We start from the raw sequence: 22980 nt of genomic DNA on the forward strand, positions 1-22980 counted from the left end.
AGAATAGCTTCATAATGATACAAAAGGGTAAGTTGGCTTGCCAGAGTCATGGGCCAGTTGGAAAGGGCAGCAAAAGCAGACCTAGGTCTGCAGACCCTCTTCCACCACCCATTGGTATAAACTATGGCAGCACTCCCTCCCTAGATATGGGTAAGTGCCATCCAAAGAAAACACACCCAAGGAACCACAAAATCTGCCTCCCCCCCCCCCATTTGCCACAAAATCACTAATTTTAAATAATGGATGGGAAGGGGGTTGGAATGACTAATGGTAAAAATAACGTCTATTAAAAAAGAATACAAATACTTGAAGTTTGCAAGGCACTTAACTAAAGCAGAAGACTAGATTTTGGAAACTACCCAGGAAGTGTGCAGGCGTGGCCCTGTCCCCTGGCCAATCAGACCACTGCCCTGTGCTCCGTCCTTGGCCAATCAGACCACAGCCTCACGGCCTCATACCTGGCCAATCAGATTATGGCTGTGTGAGCCACCCCCTGTCAGTCAACCCAAGGCCACCCTCAGCAGCCTGCCCTCCAACCCGGGGAGGGGAGAGCCATCCAGGAGAGGGGTGCCACCAGGGTGGGGCTGGGAGGTGGAGGGGAGACAGGGGTGGTCAGCAGGGGCAGGCACCCCATCTCTGCCCTTCATATCCACTGTCTTCAGAAACAGGAGAGCTCTGCCAAAAGGCACTGTCGACTCTATTGATTGAGGGTACAATTCAACATTTGCAATAAGCGACCTGTACCTTTGGAATTCTGCGATACCAGTTACTTAGTTCTTGCTATCTCCCCACGTTTGGATGATAGAGACACTAGGAAAATGTTCCAGAATACTTGGTGTAATTCTAAGTAAATTCACATTAAATCCCTTGTTACACTACTATGGCTTAATCCCACCCTGTGTTACCCATCACCTTCTTTCCCTCCCACCCACCTCCAGAGCTAACTGGATGGTGGGAGACTGTCCAGCCCCCACCAGGGTGCTGAAGGAAGAAGGCAGCCAAGGTCGCCTCCCTAAAAATATCTGCTCCCAGCACAGGGAGGCCAGCCGGGTGCACAGCAAACTGCTGATTGACTGGCCTGAACTTTTATTATAAAAGGTTGACTTTTAAAGATATTTTCCTCTTGCCTTTTGGAGATAACTTGGAAGCCCAAATGACTTAACAGAAGGCTTTACAGAAGAGCGATATAAAACATAAGCCCTGTATTCTCACTCTTTCCCAAAAGCAAAACATTTTAACATCTAAAATCACTGAATCTGAGGCTAGGTATGTTGGGAAGCGATAATATATACTTTATAATACAGCCTATATTCTTTCCCTGATTACATGTTCTTACTCCATTTGTCTGTGAGCCGGTGATGCCAGAAAAATAACGATCAAAAGCACTTTATTTACGTATTATTATTATTATTATTAATTAATTTTTTTTTTTTTTTGCCCTACACATTTTTCAAAATAAAGGCTCCCGCAAGAGTTTAGATCTCCGGCTTCCGTACTTTACAACGGAACGTTGATTTGCCTCTGGAACAAAGTGAGCAGTGGGCCTTGTGTAACAGAAGACAGTAAGTGGTTGTTTTCTTTAATAAACAGGATCTTAACCAGTTTCACAACCCAACTGGTTCACGTGCAGCCTTTCGGCTTTCTGACCATGTCCCAATGCAAAAATTGCCGACCTGGCCAAACCAGGAGGGGCTCCCCGAATTTAAGCTTCAATCTACAAATGCCTGCCTACCACCTGTGGAAAAGCTACAGCACGAGGCGCCTCTTCGTGAGTGAGGATGCGGCCCACCAGGAGGGGGAGAGTGTACTTCCAAGACCAGCTCCGCTTCCTTTGAACGGCTGCCACGTTGAGTGGATTGATTATGCTCATTTAGGCAGTGATTACATTAGCTTAATGACTCGTGTGTCTGCCTCCAGTCGCCCCTCCTTTAGCAGAAAGTGTACCTGTGTGCTCCCAGCCTTCAGGAGCTTCGGTAATGAGGCATGGCTTCTCGTCTTTGCTTTCCATCTCACGTCGAGGTAATATTTCTGGTGTCTGTTTCAGACACGGGCCAAGCAGAGCCAGTGTTGGAAACCCGCAGTCTATTTCCAGGTTCCCTTGGTAACCTAAGTAACCTGGACTTTGTTTAAATTACCTCTCAAGAGTCAAATGCTAGAATTCTAGACGGCAACCGAGTGAAACCACCTGACCTATGGCCATGGGGAGTGTAAATCTGCCTCAGAAGCATGGATGCAGACTCCACCTGTGGCCTTTGGAGTTCTTCTAGAACTTTCTCCCCAAGATAGAGCCCTGCCTGCCTATCCTCTTTGGAGAACTCGGTGCGACAGCTTTCCTAATAAGGCTTGGTGGATGTTTCCAGGCCTTCCTGGACATTTTGAAAATATCTGTTTCCCCTTCACCAGTGGTCCCTGTTCTCATCTGAGCTTCAGACTAGAGCGAGCAGGCCTGGGACCTAGAGTATGGGTCCCAGACCTGGTGAGGATCCTCATTCCTTCACTCGGGTCGGTTAACAATATGTCAAATGGGTAGGAAGAGAGTACAAGGAAATGTGTTCTGATGTTTGTTTTCCAATCTGCAGTCAGTACAGCAGCAATGGAGACATGTGGGCCACCAGGAGGTGCCCCTCAGTGTTTCCACGCTGTGGCGATGCTTGCTCGAAGCGTTCTCCTCTTGGAAGCTCCTGAGGTGAAGCCTTCACCGGAAGCCCACAGGGAAACATGGCCTGAAGCAACTGTCTCCTTCTACTGCCTTTCCTTCGTGCCCCCAACATTCTAGGGCAGGGGAGTTGGGGCTGAACCAAACATCAGAGCAGAGAAGCAGCAGAAGAGGAGCCCAAGGGGTGGTCTGAGAGGGGAGCGGGCCCATTCTACTGGATTCGGCCTGATGTTGGCAGGAGAGCTCAGGAATGGATCTCACACACACTCAAACACAACCAGCTATAGGCACAGACACACTCAGACACACATACACACTCATTCAGGCCACAGCTAGTCTAGACTAGACTAGACTAAATGGTCCCTTTGTGTGAATTAGAAAGAGGTGCCACACTGTGAAGATGCGAGTCCCCGGGGTGAGTGTGATAAGGGAATGTGGCATGGACTTCACCTTCCATCCATCCTCTCCTGGGTGCAGGGCATACTCTGCACAACCACCTGGGATGGCCCTACCCACACTTCCCCTTGGGCACCGAGGTGGGCTTGTCTGTGGATGTGTGGGCTTGGAGTGGGGGATGGGCAGCCAAGAAAACACACAGCTTTTCCTTGAATCCCTACAGCTTCCTGTCCAGAAGTATTCAGGGCTCATAAGACAGCCCCATCTGGCCTGAGACAGGGTCCCTCTGTGTGTATTTGATTACCTGTTGGGATAGGTGACATTACACGGCACTTTGCCCGTATAATTCTCATTAAGCCAGCGATTCGCCAATGCTTGCTGAATATTGGGCCTCTTCACAGGATCTGGTTCCAGGAGAGAGCGCAGGAAGTTGATGGCGCCTGTGAAGACAGCGGGCAAACATACTCATGTTATAGGCTGAATGCACATGCCACCGAGACTCGAGGCAGGTCCACTACCTCTCCTGAGTCACTGCCAGCATTGATCTATTCCCTGGATCTCTGGGTGCCTCAAGTCCAAAGAGTTTAAGATATTTGTCCAAGGGATGAAACTGGTACATGGTAAAGCAAGAACCAATTTGGGTCTCCCCATGCCCTGCACTTCCCAGTACAACCTGTGGTCTTAGCTTACAGCGCATCTCTAAATGCGAGCCAAAGAGATGTTCTAGCTCCAGGCTTGGAGGATAAAAGAAAGTAAGGAGAAAATGCTTGTCCTCAAGGTGAATTTTTGAGGAAGTACTCAGAAAGGAACCAGAGGGTGAACGCATTCAGAATTATACCCTCTAACTTGCAGCTCACCACGTGACACACAGAGTCTCAAGAGACCAAGGGAGGCCCTGCTTTCTTTCCAGTTTTGTTTTATTTTGTTTTGTTTTGTTTTGTTTTGTTTTTTAGAGTAGGGGAGAGGATAGAGGGGGCAGAGGGAAGGGAAGAGAGAGAATCTTAGGCTGACTCTACACCCATTACGGAGCCCAACTCAGGGCTCCATCACTCGACACTGAGATCATGACCTGAGCTGAAACATGAATCAGACACTTAACTTGCTGAGCCACCCAGGCACCCCCGATCCTTTCTTTTAAAGCCATTGTGCATGGCCATCTGCTTAGTCTCCAGCCCTGTCAGGCTACTGACAACACAGCACCCCAACCAGCCGGAGCCCATGCCCATGTAGCCAGGCCCATCAGAGAGCCAGGTACAGGGAGAGTGTCAGTAAACTCTGTAACTCTGTAACAGCCACCCAAGTTTTAAATTCCTAGTCTGTATACAAAGTTCCAGTAAGTGCCACACTATAAACCTGTGTCTACGTGATGGGCCCTTTCCTGTTGTGCTCTCCCTTAAGATGAAGGGGCTGCTTGCGCTGAATGTATGCCACTCAAGTTTGTCTTTGTTTTGCAGCCCACCGAAGTTCACAGTGGTCACATCAGCTATGCTGAGACTGGTATGTAAGGAAAGAATATGAGAAGCAGCTGACAAGAAAATCCCGACAGCCCCCTTTCCTTTTCATCTGAGACCAAAAAAATGATTTTTTCAAATGCCCTGGGTTTCCTTTCGTTAAATGAATATTTAACAAAGGGCCTGCTGTCCACCCAGGCAGTGAGGATAGGAAGCCGGTTCATCTCTAAATAGATCTTTGCATCCCATGGAAAAACATGTTTATAATGCATAGGAAGGACATAGGCTCAAAACTGCTAGCAGGAGAATATGCATGAACACATATGGACCAAGAATGCTAGGGATTACTTCAAAATGAAGATGGTCTAAAAAAAAAAAATGAAGATGGTCTGTCTTGCTTGAGTTATGAGACTACGATTTTCCTTTTATTCTATGCTCCTTCTCTTATGGAGCAAAGTCCTATCATCTTTGCACTATAAAAAAATCTTTTTATGTAGCTTTGTCCATGATATCCAATTTCCAATATACTAAGCAACAGACTCTAGAACATAATCCTAATTTATTTGGTTCTCAAAATTTTCTATCCTTCTCTCCAAAGCTATCTTTCAGTTTTCTTTTCTTTTCTTTTTTTTTTTTCAGGGGAAAGCACGAATGCAGTCCCCCACTATCTTTCAGTTTTCTAACATAATCTCTCGAAGAGAGACTCTCAAAGAAAAGTCACTTTCTCACAGACTTTAGTTATCATTCAATACTATTCTGATAGAATGGTGGGTGTTTTCCACAGGGTGGAAATCAAGCCATCAAAAGAGGGGCTGATGGTGATGCCAGAATCAACCCCAAAGAAACAACTTCTACTTGGTCATGCCACCAGGTAACTTCTCTAGTGGGTTCTGATCCAGTTGATGTGGTCACCAGAAGGTCATTTCTCATTGAGAATGGAGCAGGTAAAAATAGATGTGCAGACACCAGAGCAGTCATGAGGTATATTTAATTAATACTCTAAGTTTTATAGCTGGGTCTCCAAATAAAACTTCCCTAAAATATTCTTCAATGGTCTGAAAAGCAAACCGATCTCCAAAAAAATAAAGAAGTTCCTCTTTCTGGAAACTCTATCTCCCTTCTCTCAACTCCCTTACATTGCAAGAGCCATCTGGATGCCTAATCAGGACCACCTATTGGTCAAATCAGAAAGATGTGAACTTAATCCATTGAAATGTGGAGGCTGTGAGTTCACGATGTTTCTCAGACATCTCTGTCGCTTACCCTCAAAGGACCTGTACAACCCAGGCTACTGCCAGGCCTTTTCAGAATATGATTAACCAGAAGAGCTAAGAACAGACTGGATGTGCGTTTTTGTTCTATTTTCAGAACCACGCACTCGGCATCTTCACAAATTGCTGATGAGCTCAAGTAATTTTAGTTCTGATCTCTACTGATGAATTTTATTTCTTTGGACATCACAAACACTGCATTACCATCCAAAAAGGACTTTGAAAATGTCGTTAGAGTTTTCTGAAGTTTGTCTTAGGGTCTTGAAGATCCCTATGTTTCATGAGCACAAGAGATTCAAATTCTCCAAGGTCTTGGAAAGCCATGGTGGGCACGGCCACTTACAACTCTCCACTCTTCTAAGCTGTAGCTTTCATTGAGGTCACAAGGAAAGGATGACCCACACTGACAGCTCCCTCTCTGTGTTCCACATCACATGCGCACACACTTCTGTAGTGCAAAACCTACTTTCCTCCACGAGGAGTGGGCTCTCTACTATCTGCACTCGCTTGTGTGAGCCCCATGACACTGTGCCTAGCTAGGGAGAGGGCTACCGGACACAGACACAGCCATTAGGCTTTTCACAGTAATACAGTCCATCAGATAGATGCAAGTGGAGTCCCATCCCCAACGAAGGCTCTTTCCTCATCACCTCCTACGCAAAAGCAGCAACAATTATTTGACAGTTGAACCTTCTCAGAAATCTTAATTGGTGCTGGCTCAACCCTTGCCAATGCCAACACCCAACCTTCGGCTTCACTTCCATGACTTCATGGTGCAAAACGCTCTTGATCAGAAGTGACTGTTTGGCAGTAGAAGTACCATCCTTGAGATTTAGAGATGTAAAGATAAACTGTCGGAAAAATGTGTAAGCCATGAAAGGCATTTCCAACTCTGTGATATGCAAGTGCCAACAAGCAGAAAGAGACTGTCTCGAACAAGAATTGGAAAGGCCCCAAAAGCTTAAGTTTTCAAACTACATGACAGAGATGAGGGACAATTCTTCGAAAGCATGCACAAAGAAGTCACAAGGGCAGTGACTTTTTTTATCTTTTCAACTCAGCAAAAATCCAACTTAATCTAAAAAAGAGTACTCTTTTTTTCTTTTTTTTTTTAAGATTTCATCTGTTTACTCATGAGAGACACAAAGAGGAGGAAAAGACATAGGCAGAGGGAAAACCAGGCTCCCCAGTGGGAGCCTGATGCAGGACTCGATCCCAGGACCCCAGGATCACGACCCGAGCCAAAGGCAGATGCTCAACCACTAAACCACCAGTCACCCCCAAAAGAGTACTCTTATACAGCTGATGTGTAGAGATTGTCACAAATATGAGTGAGAGAATCTTTAAGTGAAAGATGTGTTGGTGAGACACTTAATGAAACTGGAATATTTTCAATTTGGACATCTCAATTTTAACATTACCCAGAACATAAAAGCAATAGATAATTTCCCCCAAATCAGGGGTGCAGAAGGGGAAGCACCTCATACCAAATAAAATTTAAAAAGGGAGAGAGACATTCCTGTATAGTAGAAAAATCCAGGTTTGGGAGCCAAGCAGACAGAAATTCAAAAACAGAGACGCTACATAAGCTCATTGAGACTTAGCATCCTCACTGATAAATTAGGACCAAGAGTACTTATCTTGCAGGGTTCTGGGGAGAGCAAATGATAATGTGAAAAGCACTTGCACGTCGCCATTCAGCTACTCCTGTTGCTGGTGAATGAGTATTTCTGGATTCTAAATAAGGTAGCACCACACGGTCTCCTAAATGAGGGTGGGCCAGGCTGGTTGGAAAGAAGAGGTAAACCTGGCAGGGCATTTTAAAGGGCAGAGGGTTGGAGAAACAGGGGGCTGCCAGGAGGCCAGGGGCTCATCTCCAAAACGGAGGTCATTCACTGTGTAAACAAGATAAGGTGACCTGCACTGCTCCAGCAGCCAGCTAGCAGCTCTAGGCCCCAGTGCATCGGCTCAGCTCCTGTCCCCGAGCAGCTGGGGGGATCCATGGTCTGCCTTCCAGAGCCACGCACGCTTTGACCACTCAAATCAGTAACCTAGATCCCCTGAGTGTCTATTCTGTGCAAACACTACGCTTGATACCTGGCACAAAGCTCCAGTTGAGGAGAAATAGGAGAAATACCTACACATCCCAATAGTTTAAGAAGTTTTTAAAAAAAATTTAGGGGAGGAGTCCAGATTCCTTAATTGGAAAACCAAATCTAAAATGCAATTCTTGGAGCACCTGGGTGGCTCGGTAGGTTGAGCAACTAACTTGGTTTAGGTTCTGGTCATCATCTTGGGGTTGTGAGATGGAGCCCCGAGTAGGGCTCCGTGCTCAGTGGGGAGTCTGCTTGTCCTTCTCCCTCTGTCCCTCCCCCTCCACTTGTGCACACACACTCTCTCTCTAAAATAAATAAATAAAATCTTTAAAAAAAAAAAAAAGAAGAAGAAAGAAGCGCAATTCTTGCTTGTTCATGCTTGACAAGTCAAGACAACCAAGTCCCTTAGGAATGTGAAGATCTTTAAAAAGCACACACAGAGCTTAAGGCCAAAGTCAAAGCTGTCTGCTCAGAGCAGGAGCCAACTCCAGTGGTGCTTAAATCGCTCAGAACATTTCTAATATATCTTCTTTGGAATTTCTTCTGGACTATTTTTTTTTAAATACCTTCGGGGTACAGTTTTTACTTCTTTAAGGTAAATTTAATTTTCACTATCAGAAAACAGTCATAGACCAGCCTGCTTACTGGGGTTAAAAGAATGTTGGTTCTTTTCTTTTTCAAGATTTATTTATTATCTTAGAGGGGGAGAGACAGAGACAGAGAGATAGCACAAGCGGGAGGGGCAGAGGGAGAGGGGGAGAGAATCTCAAGCAGACTCTACACTGAGGGCAGAGCCCGACATGAAGCTCAATTCCAGGACCCTGAGATTATGACCTGAGCCAAAACCAAGAGTTGGATGCTTAATCAACTGCACCACCCAGGCACCCCAAAACAATATCAGTTCTGAAGTTATGAGACTGACTTCTTGGGCTACTAATCTACCTGTCCTTGACCTGCTGTGCAACCCACCCCAGGGACTACCACAGATCGAACTGCCTGCTCCCATAGCCGGTGGCTCACATACATGCTGTTCAACAGATATTTCTGGTTTTCTGCCTTTTAGACACACAGTAGGGTTGTGTTTCCCCAGCCTCTTTAGTTGGGTGAAGCCAGGTGACACGCTTCAGAAAGTCAGGACTTATAAACAGAACATTGGTGGTAGACTTAATTATTAATGAGAGATGTTCTAGACTTCTCTTTTCATCCACATGGACCAGGTATGTTTGAAATGGTGTCTCCTCCATCAATCCGGGACCCTGACTGACGAGGATGGTCAGAATCCTCCAACCCTTGATCCAATTCTCCACAGGTGGCATGAATGAGAAATAAGTCTTTGTTGTCTTAAGTTGCTGAGATTTGGGGGCTATTTGTTATTGTGGCATAGCCTGGCCTATCCTAACTAAAAGAATGAGAAGCCTTTCTCCAGCTCCTCGGGTTCCTACTGGGATTCAAAATGAGCCCTGTCTGCCTTCTCCAAGCAGGAGATTCTATCCTCCCTAGCAAAGGTGAAAGTACAGACCAAATTAGACATTGCGTACGAGAATGCATTTCAGCTTGAATTCCATTTGACAAGCATAAATTCAAGGTCAGCTTCATGGATGCTTTATAAACTCCAAAGGGAAAAAAAATATGTAACAGTAGTAAAATAAAAATTCTACATTTTAAATCACGTATTGTAAGTTGAAATGAAATGAATACTTTTTTTTTTTCTTGGTCACATGCCTTATCTCAGGGAAGCTGAGTTTATTCTAAGGAGCCAATTAAATGATCACCAGGGCCAACTTGAAGCCAGGAACTTGAAGTGAATTGTAATCCAAACAAAAGAACAAATTGTGCTAATTTACTGGATCTGAAACCAAATCTTAATGTGACCTGTTTACCGAAACGTGAACCTCCTGAAGTTTGAGAACACTTGCCAAACACACCTGATGATTCAGTCTAATCAAGTAAGTGAAACTACATATACTTAAAAGCTTTTGAACAGGCTCAAAAGCTCAAAGAGCAAAACAAATTACAGACCAAACTCGAATGAAAGTAATATTTCTTTACACTGAATTGACTAAGGAAAGCACAACAGAACTGTGATTATAAATGCTTTTTTCAAAGTCAACATTAGAATAGTGTAAGCATTAAAACAATCAAGACTGCAATCATTTCTCCAAGAGCCTTTCAATGCGTGTGTTTTGTGCAGAAGGAGGAAGGAGGAAGTTAGGGGTTCAGAGTTATAACAGAGAAGGAAAAGATCAAGGTGAGATGAAGGGTTGCTTAGCCATGGGAAACTCAACCACCTCTGAGTCAGGGTTTAATCCCATAAAAAGGCCTAACACCACTTCTGCAAAGCAAATACTGCTTCATGGATGGACCAAACCTGGTAAGCACACAAGTCCTGGAACCTGGAATCCAGAGAGGCGAGGGTGCATTACCTGTAGAGAGCTGGGTGGGGAGGGGGTTCATTTCCTTGTCCACCATCTTCTGGTACAAAGCCCTCAGGCTAAAAGGCTCCACCGTGAAAGGCAGGGTCCCAGTCAACATAGCATACATGTTCACGCCTCTGAAAAGAGAGACACCAAAGTATGAGACCAAAATGAGGCCCCCGGGAGGGGAAGACAAATGGGGCACAGGCTTGGCACAGCTTTAGCCCTGTTGCTTTCATGCTGACCTCAAGAGGCCTTCTTTCTGGAAAACTTGGTGACATACTGGAGGAGCAAAAGTGAAAAGCATGAGTAAGAGCTTGTCTGTAAAGACTTGGACAATGGACTGTGGAGATCAAAGAAGTCTATGGAACTTCAAGGGCTACCCCCTAAGGAAGGGAAACCATGTCCTTCCTTCTGGAAGGAAGTCCAGACCAAATTATGTGAAGAATACCAGCAGCAGGCTGGGAGCCTTGAAAGTAGTCTTGCCATTATGTGGTTTTCCAAGTATGGCTGACAAGGTGGAGCATGGAGGAGGCCAGACCAAAAACATATATAGGGCAAGACCCTGCACTTGCATGGGAGGGCAAGCCACAGCCTAGCCAGCAGCTCTGGTTACCTGTAAGTCCTTTGAAACAAGAGTCTCACCCCCAAAATGGGCCTGTTGCTCTTCCCTTGAATCCTGTTTGGGCCTGTAACTATAGAATTCTCCAGGGCGGGAATGGGGGAGGCGTCTCCTCCCCACTCTTATTTTCTCTATCATTGTTCATTGTAAGATCCCACCACCCAGCCCTGGCCCCGTGGCCCAGACGTGGTCGGAATACCTTCTGAATGGGCTTAACTGCTTACATCCAAAGCCAATCTAGCAGACGGCAACAGCTTCTTGGAGGACTTTTATTTTCCTGAATGTGCAAACCTAATATCATTTTGATGAGATTTCCTGATGGGGATGAAATGCCTGCCTGCCAAGAGGTCTCAAGTGTTCAAAAGTGCCCGAGGGAATATGTTTTAAAAACAGGCAATAGGATTTCCAGTCAAAACAAATCCAATGAGACTGATTGAAATGAAGACCCCCGGGGCCCAATTCCACGGAGGCGCCTCTGATTTACAGTGCTCCAGATCAGGACAGGTACAGAGCCCCCACGCTGCAGCCAGAAATCATTCTCAAATTGCAGACATAACTCTAAGACCCCGTTCCTCCTCTGTAACTCACAGTGCAGTTATGGCCACAGATACATAAACATTCAGTTCACAAACACTTGCTGGCTGGCTCTCCGCCCCAGGCAGGGGCTGGGTAGGGATGAACCAGATGGAGCCCTGCCATCTTCGATTGTGGGGGACAGTCAACAGGTAACGTCTAAGCACAATCCTTTCAAGTAGTCAGTTTATACTAAGTGCCTGAAGGCAGGTGGCCTCTGCCAGGAAGGTTGAGTATATGCACCCGAGCTTCCACACCTTAGGGATGGGGATGACAAGTCGGGAAGGCAAGATATGGAGACCAGAATGAGCCAGACATAGACATACACAGAATCTACAGGAGCACTCCCCTGTGTGTTTGATGGAACACGCTCCCCAGGACAACAACAGATGTTGGTTGAATACAAGTTCCAAGGCCAAACAATTTGGGGAGCAGTCATCTGGTATCAGGTAGATTTAAGGGGCTCAGGACAGGGAGCAGGAGCTCAGGGCAGTATACTGGCATGTTGCCACTGAAGCCTGAGTGGGAGGGATGGCGGGCCACAGAGAGAAAGGCTAGTAAGGAATAGGTATGGGAAGGAGATGGGTCACTTTGTAAACGTGAAAGAGTGATAGAACTGAGGAAGCCAGGAGGGGCGGTAGGATGGGGTACTGGGGCTGGTAACACGCTTGGAAACCTACCATGCAATGCTAAACATCCTGGCTCGGAGGATTCTTGGAGACCAATGAGAGAGAAAACTAAGGAACCCCTCCATCCCCCAATCATAGAATTTCTTCATTCAAAGGGGTCTTGGACACGTGGCTTTTATAATAGGAAACCCTCCCAGAACATCCAGAAAGTTACTGTTGGGAGCCCCTGAACAATTTTCAAGACAAGTGTTTCCAACTTCCCCAGCGCAGTTCATTCCATTCAGGACAAGCCCGGGCACGAAGGAGGGCCCCCCCAGTACTAAGCCACAGTCTCTCTCTTCTCCTCTTTGGTGGTACAATGAGATCTGTCCTCTCTTCTCTGCTCACTTCTGGGCACCTTTGTCTTGGTCTAACATTCATTCATACCTAAAGTTGAAGAGGCTGGTAACTACATAATATCACCCCCCCACACACACACACAGGTAAATATTGTCTAATACCCAACCTATACTTGTTTCTCAAACTGAGATACATAGGACACATCCTCGGGGATTCAGCAATTCCAAGTTTTGATTTTCTTTTGGTGATATACTTAAGCATCCTGGAAACCGCAACCAGGGACATTGGACGGTCACCCCATAACCAAGTACACACTGGATTTTGGTGCTTGCTTCTGCTTTGGTGCTCACCAACACACAACCTTTGCCAAAATAGATCACTTTTATTGTCACAGGCTAATGAGAAAGGCGCAGCACCCAAAGTGTGGTGCTCAGTAGAGCAACAGCATCACCTGGAAATGTTGGATTTGCAAATTCTTGGGCCCCACTCCAGACTCAAGGAATCAGAAGCTCTAGGGGTGGGTCTCTGCAAACTGGGTTTACACAAGCCCTCCGCGTGCTTCGGATGCAAAGTCAGATTTGAAAGCCGCTGGAGGGGTGAAAACGGGGGGGGGGGGGGGGGAGAGAGAATTGATTGAGCCCATGGCAATGGGCCAACCAGCTCAGAGAGCCTGTGCCCAGCAAGGAGAAGTAACACCCAGATCTTTTGAGCAATTCAGCTCTCACCAACCAGTAGCCATGGCACCTAACTAATGCTACTTATTTGGGGATTCTTTTAGTCTCGGTTATATTTAACTTGTACATTAGTTTTGGGTTTTTAGTTGTACAGAGCCATAAATAAAAGGAGTTTAATTTTACATTCATATACATTAAGCAAAATTTAAATCAAAGTAACTAAAGTCAACACCAGGGGATACCAAGAATGTTCTTCCTTGACAAGAAGAGTGTTCAACACTCCAGTTTGAAGAATACTGCCCTATGACCTTTTATATTTCCCCTTATCTTTAGGGGACATGGAGCTTCTTGTCATGGGGTGGGGAGGGAGGGTTGTTGCATAAAATAGTGCCAAATGCTAGAGGAGATAGGACGTGACAGTAACGGAGGGAAATCCAAATGAAGGAGTTCAGTGAATGTAACATGTAATATGATGCCAGGGGGCCAACTCTAAAACCTTTACGAAAAGTCTCTGTCTTCGAGGTGTCATTGAGACATCTCCTTGCCACCAAGTGACTTCAAAAGATGATACTCTGGCCACTGAGTACCATTCTCCATTATCTGGCTGGGGCCACAGATAAAGGTAATAGATGCCTGTTTTAAAGACTGTGCTGGTGAACTTGCACCAGGGGGAAGCAAGTGGTTTTTATAACTGATTATTTTACCAAACTGACTCCAGAATTTCATTTCACTTGGGGAAGTTTATCATCAAAGTTATCATTGAAAACAGTCATAAGTCCCTAAAGGGGACCCCACTGTCTCACCCAGGGTCGCTCCTCTACAAAACGTGGGTAACAAGAGTACGTTGGATAAGGGTCAAATGAACCAAGCCACAGAAAGTACTGGATGCTGGGCCTGGCACAGATTCAGTGCCTGATAGATGTGAATCTATCTACTGCTTCATCGGTAAACTTTTAAAAACAACAGATACAAAGCTACAATTATATTTGTATCCCGTTGCCAGATAATGATGGAAATCTACGTGGAGAGTCATGCAGTCCCAGGAAATTTTACAAAGGAAACCAGACTGAGCATCTTCATTCCTTTCCCCCAGGCTTTTCATACATGTTTAATATCGGGATAAAGAGAAATCTTATCCCTTTGACATTTCAGAAGTATGTGAGGATACCAAGGGAAAAATGTGGAATGCAGTTTATAAACCTCTGTAATCCCATAGAATTAGTAGAAGTCCCAAGACATGTACAGAATTTCCTGATGTGTCTTTTGAAATATGGTGCAGGGGCTTTCTAACTTCTCCATGGCAGACATGGGAATCCCAAGAATCACAAATAGTGGGGCACCTGGGTGGCTCAGTGGTAGAGTGTCTGCCTTTGGCTCAGGTCATGATCCTGGGGCCCTGGGATCGGGTCCCACATCAGGCTCCCCCTCCCCCAAGGAGCCTGCTTCTCCCTCTGCCTATGTCTCTGCCTCTCTCACTCATGAATAAATAAAATCTTTCCCAAAAAATCACAAATCTCTTTTTTTTGTTTAAGATTTTTAAATGTATTTATTTGAGAGAGAAGAGAGCAAGCACGGAGGGGCAGAGGAGAAGGGAGAGAGAACCTGAAGCAGACTCCACACAGAGCACGGAGCCCAATTCAGGGCTCGATCTCACAATCCTGTGATCACGACCTGGGCCAAAACCAAGAGTCGGACACTTAACCGACTGAGCCATCCAGGTGCCCCAAATCCTAAATTGAGAAAAAAAGGGATGAGAGACCAGAATGAAAGTCTCAAACAAATACGATATGTGAGTTTTTCCAAACAGAAAGAAAGAAGGCTGAGTCATTACGGGGTGACAGAAAATCCAAAGGTAACTGGCCAGTGTGGAATATGCTGGCATCAGAAGAAAAAGGTAAAGTGACAATGAAGAAAAACAGAAGGATGAGGGGATGGGGCCGCATGAAATATAAATGTGGAATCTTTGGGATTAAGTCAGGAAGCCCAACAGTGGTCCCCATGTCCCATCAGATAATGAAATACTCCCTGGTGGGAAAGCTGGAGTGTCACCTATCATCCAAGAGAGGAAAGACAAGGAGTCAGACCACCCTGGAGAAGTTGGCCAGCAGCTTTAGAAGGACACAAGAGACAAGGTAATGGACAGAGCTGCGCTGGCCCGTGTTGGGAACATCTGGCTACTGTTCTCACAGGGCCAATGGGCAGCATCCTCAGGAACTGCCCAGGTTACACCAAAGCGAAGCTGTGAGAACCTTCAGCTGACACACCCGGCTTCTGTGTGATTCTTCAAGAAAAGAATTGCCTGGGATCCCTGGGTGGCGCAGCCGTTTGGCGCCTGCCTTTGGCCCAGGGCGCGATCCTGGAGACCCGGGATCGAATCCCACATCGGGCTCCCGGTGCATGGAGCCTGCTTCTCCTTCTGCCTGTGTCTCTGCCTCTCTCTCTCTCTCTCTCTGTGACTATCATAAATAAATAATAAAAAATATATATATATTAAAAAAAAAGAAAGAAAGAAAAGAATTGCCTGTGAAAAATGTTTAAAAACCCTCTCTGCCTAAAAGCAACATCTTTCCAACTTTTAGTATCAACTTTCAGTCCAACTTCTGATTTTAAGTCTTGAAAGTAGACTGGGAAGAGATCTGTCCACTTGGAGAATCTCAAACTTCACGGCTACTCCTTAAAATGGTCTGTGTTCCACGAGAAATTACTATCTTGTGGATTTTCAGCCTTTTTTCTTCCTTTTCCTTTCCTCCTTCCCCTCTTCTACTTTAAATGCACAAGCTAACTACACACACACACACACACACAAAGTCTTAGATTTTACAACTGAAAAATCTCAGAAGCTAAAGGAATTTCTCTGTTAAAAGTCAAAAGCCCTAAGCTACCCAAAAGAAGCCACAGGGCTCCAGTTTCCACCTCCTTCTATCATTTTGAGGGGGTATAAATGGAGAGAAAATGCTATCCTTTCACATCTGACCACTGGCAGCTGGTGGTGTCTGGTAGTACTTTTTACAAAACAGAATCTAAGGCTTGAATGCCTGAGCAGGGCTGGAAACAAGATGGGTCCCCTGGGTCCCCTCAGCCAACTTGTCTACCCAAAGGGACAGCAAAGGGGAGAGATTTTTCCCACTAAGTGAAAAGAGATTCAGTGAGACTGGGGTGGTGTTCTGGGTGTGTTGTACACGACCTTCCACAAGGCACTAGGTCTTCACATAAATGTTTCGCCCACCCCATGCACTCCCAGGGGAGCAAAGAGCAGCTTTGGTTGAAACAATACAGCATTTCCAATGCTTTGGGGATAGATCTCCTGATTCCCATTTTCCTTCCTCTTAGAGATTCACCAAAGTTCTCAAAAGAGCACTGCAATACTCTGAAAATAAAGTTAATTTGTATTCTTTTCATTTAAAAAGTACATCTGCATTAGTGTTTTGGTGTTTTTTTTTTTTTTAATTCGCATATATGCCACTCTGAGGAAAAGTCAGTTAACCATAAACGCAGTTCACTACCACGGAATGAACATTTTTGATTTCGTGCCTGAAATCTCAAAGTTCACTGGAGATCAAGATATTCCAGGCATCTCGATTAAAGGTAAGACGTGAATGATTTGAAAGATATTCATATATGAAAATGAAGAAAATAGCGGGAAAAGCCCCAAGACAGCATACACCATCCCACTGACATTGTTAATGCCTGATTCACTAGAAGAGGAGGGTCCCGGGGGCCCCATTTGTCGAAAGAGCTCTCCTTCCAGAGGTTTCCCTGAGTGACAAGCTGGTTTTCTTTCCACGTCAGTCCCAGAAGTCTTGGAGAAAGGCCCCAGCCATCCGTCAAGGTCCAAACCTCCAGAGGCAGAAGTTTGCTTTTGATTTGAGAAGTGAATTCTTCATTCTGTTGTTTCAGAACGATAAAAAGGGATGTTTTATAATAACAGTGTCTGACCCAGAAAGAAAATTGGTTCCATTTTCACTCTCTTAAATGGCCTTTTAAATTAAATTCTCTTTGGGTTTTCCATTTCCAATTCTGCCAGCGAAGTCGTGGGCACCAAACAGGAACCTAACCAGTATCTCAGACACAACACCCCGAAGCAGTGGAGAATTAATCTCTTCCAGAAGGTTCTGAAGTTTTTCATTTTCTCCAGGATCAAGAAGGAGAGTAATCAGGTTTTCATAGGTTCGAGCCTCTGCATATGCTGTTCCCTCTGCCTGGAAATCTTCTTCTCGCTCCCACCTGGCAAATTCCACTTAATGCCTCAGAAGCAGATTAAATTCTCCTCTGATGCCTTCTTGATCTGAGCCAGCTATGCAGCTCTATTTGTTCTGTGTTGTACCTTCTGACAGGCTGTAATTGTTTACAGGCAACACTCGTTAGGTAAGTAGGGGTCTTCGTCGGTTCAGGCCTCCGTGACAAAATACCACAGATGGGGTGGCTCAACCAGCAGACATTTATTTTCTCAGAGTTCTGGAACCCAGAGTCTGAGATCAGGGTGCCAGCATGGCCAGGTTGTGGCGAGCTCTCTTCCTGGCTTGCAGAAAGCCACCTTCTTGCTTTGTCCTCACTGTTAGAGACCAAGCAAACTCTGTGGGGTCTCTCCTTAAAAGGACTCTTATCCCATTATGGGTAACTCCACCCTCATGACCTCACAAAGTCTCCACCTTCCAATTCCACCACACTGGGGAAGTAGGGCTTCAATATATGGATTTGGGGGGGGGCGGGAATACAGTTCTGTCCACAGCAGCAGATAAGTGTGGTGGATTATAAACAAAACAAAACAAAAACCCAAAGTCCACAAATTCTTTCCCACTCACCCCACTACTGGGTGCAATCTGATGACCTCTCTCTCCTTGATTCCGGGTTGGCCATGCAGTCTGCTTTGAAAGGTTAGCAAATGTGACACAGATGCTTCTTGGAAAGTGTTTACGCACCACGGCTTGCCCTCTTTTACTCCCGGGAACTCTTCCGCCATCGTGTGAATGAAATCCGGCCTATCTTGTGGTTTTCATGCAGCGATGACTAAGAATTTGGATTTATAATTGAACCATGGGGTGCTTTCTGCTGGGTGGCTGATGGAGGCTCACACTCCCGCTGGCTAAGGGATGAGCAGGAATTCTGTGAGTCTACTTCGTTCATCTGTTAGTGACCTTGATTCAGTGCAGGAAGCATTTCATACTTACTGGGAAGGAGGACAGCTCTTGGGATCTGGAGCAGTTGAGTTTTTACTCATCAGTTTACTTTTGACCTTTCCCCAGATTTCAGAGCTTAAACAACAGAAACTGACTTTCTCACCATTCTGGAGGCTCAGAGTCCAAGACAAGAGAGTCGGCAGGGGTTGGTTCTTTCTGAGGGCCGTGAGCAAGATACCTGTTCCATGCTGCTCCCAGAGCTTCTGGTGGTTGCTGGCCATCTGGTGTTTCTTAGCTCGGAGATGCAGCACTATGATCGCCGCCTTCAGCCCCACGTGGCGTTCTCCCTTCATCTCTCTGTGTCTAAACTTCCCTCCTTTATCAAGACATCTGTCATACTGGATTTTACGACGTTTTCACCGGATTACCCTGTCAAGATCTTCTCTCCAAATAATGTCACATTCTGAGACACTGGGACTCCTGCATATCTTTCGGGAGGAGAACACAATTCCATCCATGACATGTTGTTACCCTCCTGCTTATAATTTTCCAGTGGCTTCTCACGACCTTTAGGGTGAAACCCAAACCCCTTCCCACACTTCCCCACCCACCCGCCCCTGGCCTTCCCACATCCTGTTCCCTGCGTCTCAGGCCTTCCTCCCTGACACCTCTCTCTTCCCAGAGTTTGGTTCTACTCATCCCAAGGATTTGGCTTTGAGGTTTCCTCCTCTGGAGGCCACCACCGTCCTCATTCACTGCATCCCACCCACTTCCTCCACAGCGGTTCCCACACCCAGCTTATAGCTTTTAAATAAAAATGCCTGTCTGCCCCACGAGACTGTAAACCCCACAAAAGGAAGCACACCATTGTAGTAGAAGCAGAAGAGAGTGACGATTTAAGTCAAACTCTAGAGTCAAGCCAGCTTGGTTAAATCCTGGCTGTGTAGCTACTAGCAGGGCCACCTTGGGCAAGGGCTGAGAACTCTTCGGGCCTCAGTTTCCCTGTCTATAAAGTGGGATAACAGAGCATTCCCTTGAAGGACTGTGAGGCAGATGAGATGACTTAATACTTGCAAAGCCCCTGGAACAATGCTTGTCACTCAGTCAGAGGTGTGTGAGCATGAATAGCTATCTTTGTAGGAGCAGGGACCCACCAAGGCTACTTTACTCACCCTCATAATTCGGCACAGCACCTGGCTCAACAGATATTTGCCGAAGAAACGAACAGTTGGTAAGCTGTATGCTGCTCACATGGCTTCTTTTTATTCTTTTTAAGCTTTAGCAACAGCTTCTAAAAGGGGCCTAATTTATGCCATCCCTGTGAATCAGGCATGGGTCATGTGGCCTCATCTCGTCAAGAATGTTCTAGGGTCAGGTCACCCAGACTTGCTCCAGGGAAACCTCATTTCTTAGAATAAAACATGGTACTCCGTGGCTTAATGAGAGTTAGAATCTCCATCTCAGCTCCACACCACAGGGCACTGGATCCCGGACTCGTGCGGCTACAGTATCTGGTCTACCCAGAGATCCTCCATCAGCCCCCAGAGCTATACCGCAATCAACGGAAAGACCACGGTCTGTATAGTGTGTTACTATTTATCAAAGACTTTCCTATATACTACTCGAGGGCACCAGGATAAGAATGACACCTGATTAGAGCTTTTCAGAAGGCTTTAAGCTACACATCACCTTCTTGCGGGTGGGGGTGGGGAACAGGCAACTACGTGGAGAGGTGAGCAAAGAAATGTCCAGCTGCTCCAGACAGCCCAACCATGACAGAAGCCAGGGTGGAGGAGGGAAGTGAGTGTTTTGGGGTCACCTTCATCTCTCCTGCAGCTTCCCTCCACCTTCCCTCCTTTGATGCCACCATTACTTCCTAGTGGAGTCACTGCTTCTGGTTGATGGATGGTGACACAATAGGTGTCAGGAGACCACGCCCCTCTGCTGTTATCTCCGGGTCCCGAAACTGAGCAATCAAGCACCTGTGGTCGCTAAATGCGGATTTCTTTCCCAAATCAAGGGATTTGGCAGTCAAGGGACTGAGGCAAGGGACTCAGGCAAAGTCTGAACTTATACCTGCCCCACAGATGACACTGTCTTTTGCAGCTGGTGCTTTTCATTACCCTCCTTGGATGTCCCCAGACAGGAGAAGTGATTTATTCCCATCCCACAGTCAGCACGAGGGGACGAGATGTTCCACGCAGGTGATACAGGTCCAGAAGCTCTCTTGCAGCTTTGACGATCTGTAAGGCTCCTTCCTTCTACCCACACTTCTAGACTGTAAGGAGCCGCCTGCTTTGCCAGTCATGGAGTGGAAAGGTGCCCCCCTTCATAGGCTGAGCCCCGTCACCATGACAACTTGTGATGATACTTACTCTGTCCCTGAGAGAGCAGAGTCCCTGGGAAAGCAGGGCCGGAGGATTAAGTCGTCACCTGCCCTCCAACCGCCGGCTTCTCTTCCCTGTGGTCATTACGCCTCCCACTCCACCAGTCACATCACGCCCCTGAACCTCTTGGCCTTTCAGGCCGCCTATTCTCCATAGCCTTTTTATTTTTGTGTGTGTGCAAAAATTGTTCCTCATATAGCTCTCCCTTTAGCATAACTGAGTTCCCTAACTGTTTTGGAGAGAAGGTGATTATAGACTCAAACATTCATATTCATCCGTTAATCAATATTTACCAGGGGCAGATCATATGCCCGACACGTGTGAGAGTTCTTAAGCATTGAAAGAGACCAAGAATGGATTTCACCTCAAGTATCGACTCTGATCCACGGGCAGCGATTCCTGATGGCTGTGTTAAGAAGGATTCTGAGGCCCTTCTGGGCACAGGATAAAGAATTTGTGAATCAGCAATGCTGGCCAAACAACCCAGGGTACCTGAAGGAGAAGGCTTCCTCTGCTAGGGCTTCCTGCTACCACTCCCACCAACTCCAGCAGCCCCCAAGCCTTACCCCAGGGAGTCACAGCACACACTCTCCATTTACAGCCTCCTCCTGAGAGGTCAAGAAAGTAATGAGGAGCTCAGGCTTCTATGTGAAGAGCCCTGAGTGCAAAATGTACCTCCACTGCTTACACACTTACCCCCGGGCCTCCCTCCTGCCGTACACGAGAAAGCTTCACTGGCTGTCCTGAGGATCAAAGGGGCAATTAGCTCTGAGCACTTGGCCTGCCCAGGAACAAGAGCTGACGCCCCACTAACTTGTGACCAGCGGCACCCAAGTCCAGGGAATTCTGTTGTCTAAGTCCAGGGAATTCTGTTGTCCCCTGAATCTCATGCTGGGCTCCAGGTTCCCCTCACTTCCAACTAGAACCTTCTGGACTCCCTTCACTTCTGGACGCTGGCCCTAGGTCCCATTGCTCTGTTCGTTTCCTCAGTCAACTAAAGCCCCTGACCCTGTAGCTTCTGTTCACCGGGATGAAATGCCTGTCCCTCCCCACCCCTTCCCTCCTTCCTCTATCCCAGGCTCCATGCCAGGTGTCCCGCCCCATCAGCCTGCAGTGCAGGGTTTCCGGTAGGTGAGCTATGACCACAGGGGGAGCACCAGGGGAGCAGGAAACAGATGAGACAGAGAGGCTCAGAGCCAGCTTGCGAGAGGCAGGGAGGGCTGCCCTGGGGAAGTGGCATCCCAGAAAAGAAGAAGGAAAGAGAAGGAGTATGGGAACAAGAGCAAGAACCCCGGCTGAAGGCACAGTGCGTGCAAGGGACAGGAGACACAAACGTGGAGTTAGCTAGAGAACAGATGGGGAGAGAAGCAGAGGGAGGATGGCTCCCAATGAGGCGATGGGGCCATGTTCAAGAGTCAGGCCTTTCTCTTCAGACCCTTGGAGTTGGCCTGATTCAAATCCCAGCTCCACCACTCAGTAGCCCCGTGACCTTAAGAAATTTTGTTAATGTCTCTTGTCTCTTTTCTTCCATACAATGGGGATACGGAGTGTAACGGTTTCACTGGGATACCATGAAAATGAAGTCCTGTGGTGCCTGCTGTACACCAAGCAGCAGCAAACGTTAGCCTTTCTCCAAACTGGATAAAGGAAGCGTAGCGAGGAGGGAGAGACATAGGAGAATTCTAGAAATGTACTGGATCACCACACTCTTGGTTCAAATTCGCCGCTCTCATCCCCAGCTTCCATCCTAATCAGCAGCCCAATCTCTTTCTACAGCCCGTTTCCCATTGGTGAGGAACTTGGTCCCGACCCCAGAATCCAGGACCCTCCCCACACCATTCACGCATGACGCTGAGGGACCCACCCACCAGGGGGACCTTAGGGAGCCAGACTCAGCAGCCCTGCTTACCACCCATGACTCATCCCTTCAGTGTGTCCTGAGTTTGCCCCTGGAGACCCGTGCTATGCGAGACACTGCAAAGCGGACCTGAAAGGTCCCATCCTCACCCAGCATCCTTCCCAACTGGGGACTTGGACAATAAATGGATTAACGAACACTAAAATGCCAGGCCTCCATGGGTGCTAGAGAGGGATGTGTGAGGGTGACAGGAAACTCAGAGATGGTCTCTGCAGTGGTGACATTGCATTCAAGCTGGAATGTGGGCAGGGACAGGCCACCTGAAGAGCCAGGAAATGCCATCCCAGACAACGGAAATAGCAGGTGCAAAGCCCAAAGGTGGGAAAGATGCAACAGAGGCCAACGTGCCTGAGGAATTGTGAGCAACACATGGAGTAGATGGCGGAGAGGTGGGAGCGTGGGCCAGGCAGGGGCTGCTTTCTTCTGACGAGGATGCA

At 46.8% G+C, this 22980-nt stretch overlaps 1 protein-coding gene across 3 annotated transcripts in view; it reads right to left on the minus strand.

Moving 5' to 3' along the window:
- The window catches only part of HUNK (hormonally up-regulated Neu-associated kinase), a 105279-nt gene that overhangs the window by 20568 nt on the left and 61731 nt on the right, over nt 1-22980 (minus strand). For all 3 annotated transcript variants that reach the window (XM_041735117.1, XM_041735118.1, XM_041735119.1), the window contains exons 5-6: nt 10294-10421; nt 3357-3492 (exon numbers count right to left, since the gene is read on the minus strand). In XM_041735117.1, coding sequence (XP_041591051.1) covers nt 3357-3492; nt 10294-10421 — 264 coding nt within the window. The remainder of the gene's footprint in view (nt 1-3356; nt 3493-10293; nt 10422-22980) is intronic.

This window comes from Vulpes lagopus, chromosome 20 (assembly GCF_018345385.1).
Source record: "Vulpes lagopus strain Blue_001 chromosome 20, ASM1834538v1, whole genome shotgun sequence".
NCBI lineage: Eukaryota > Metazoa > Chordata > Mammalia > Carnivora > Canidae > Vulpes > Vulpes lagopus.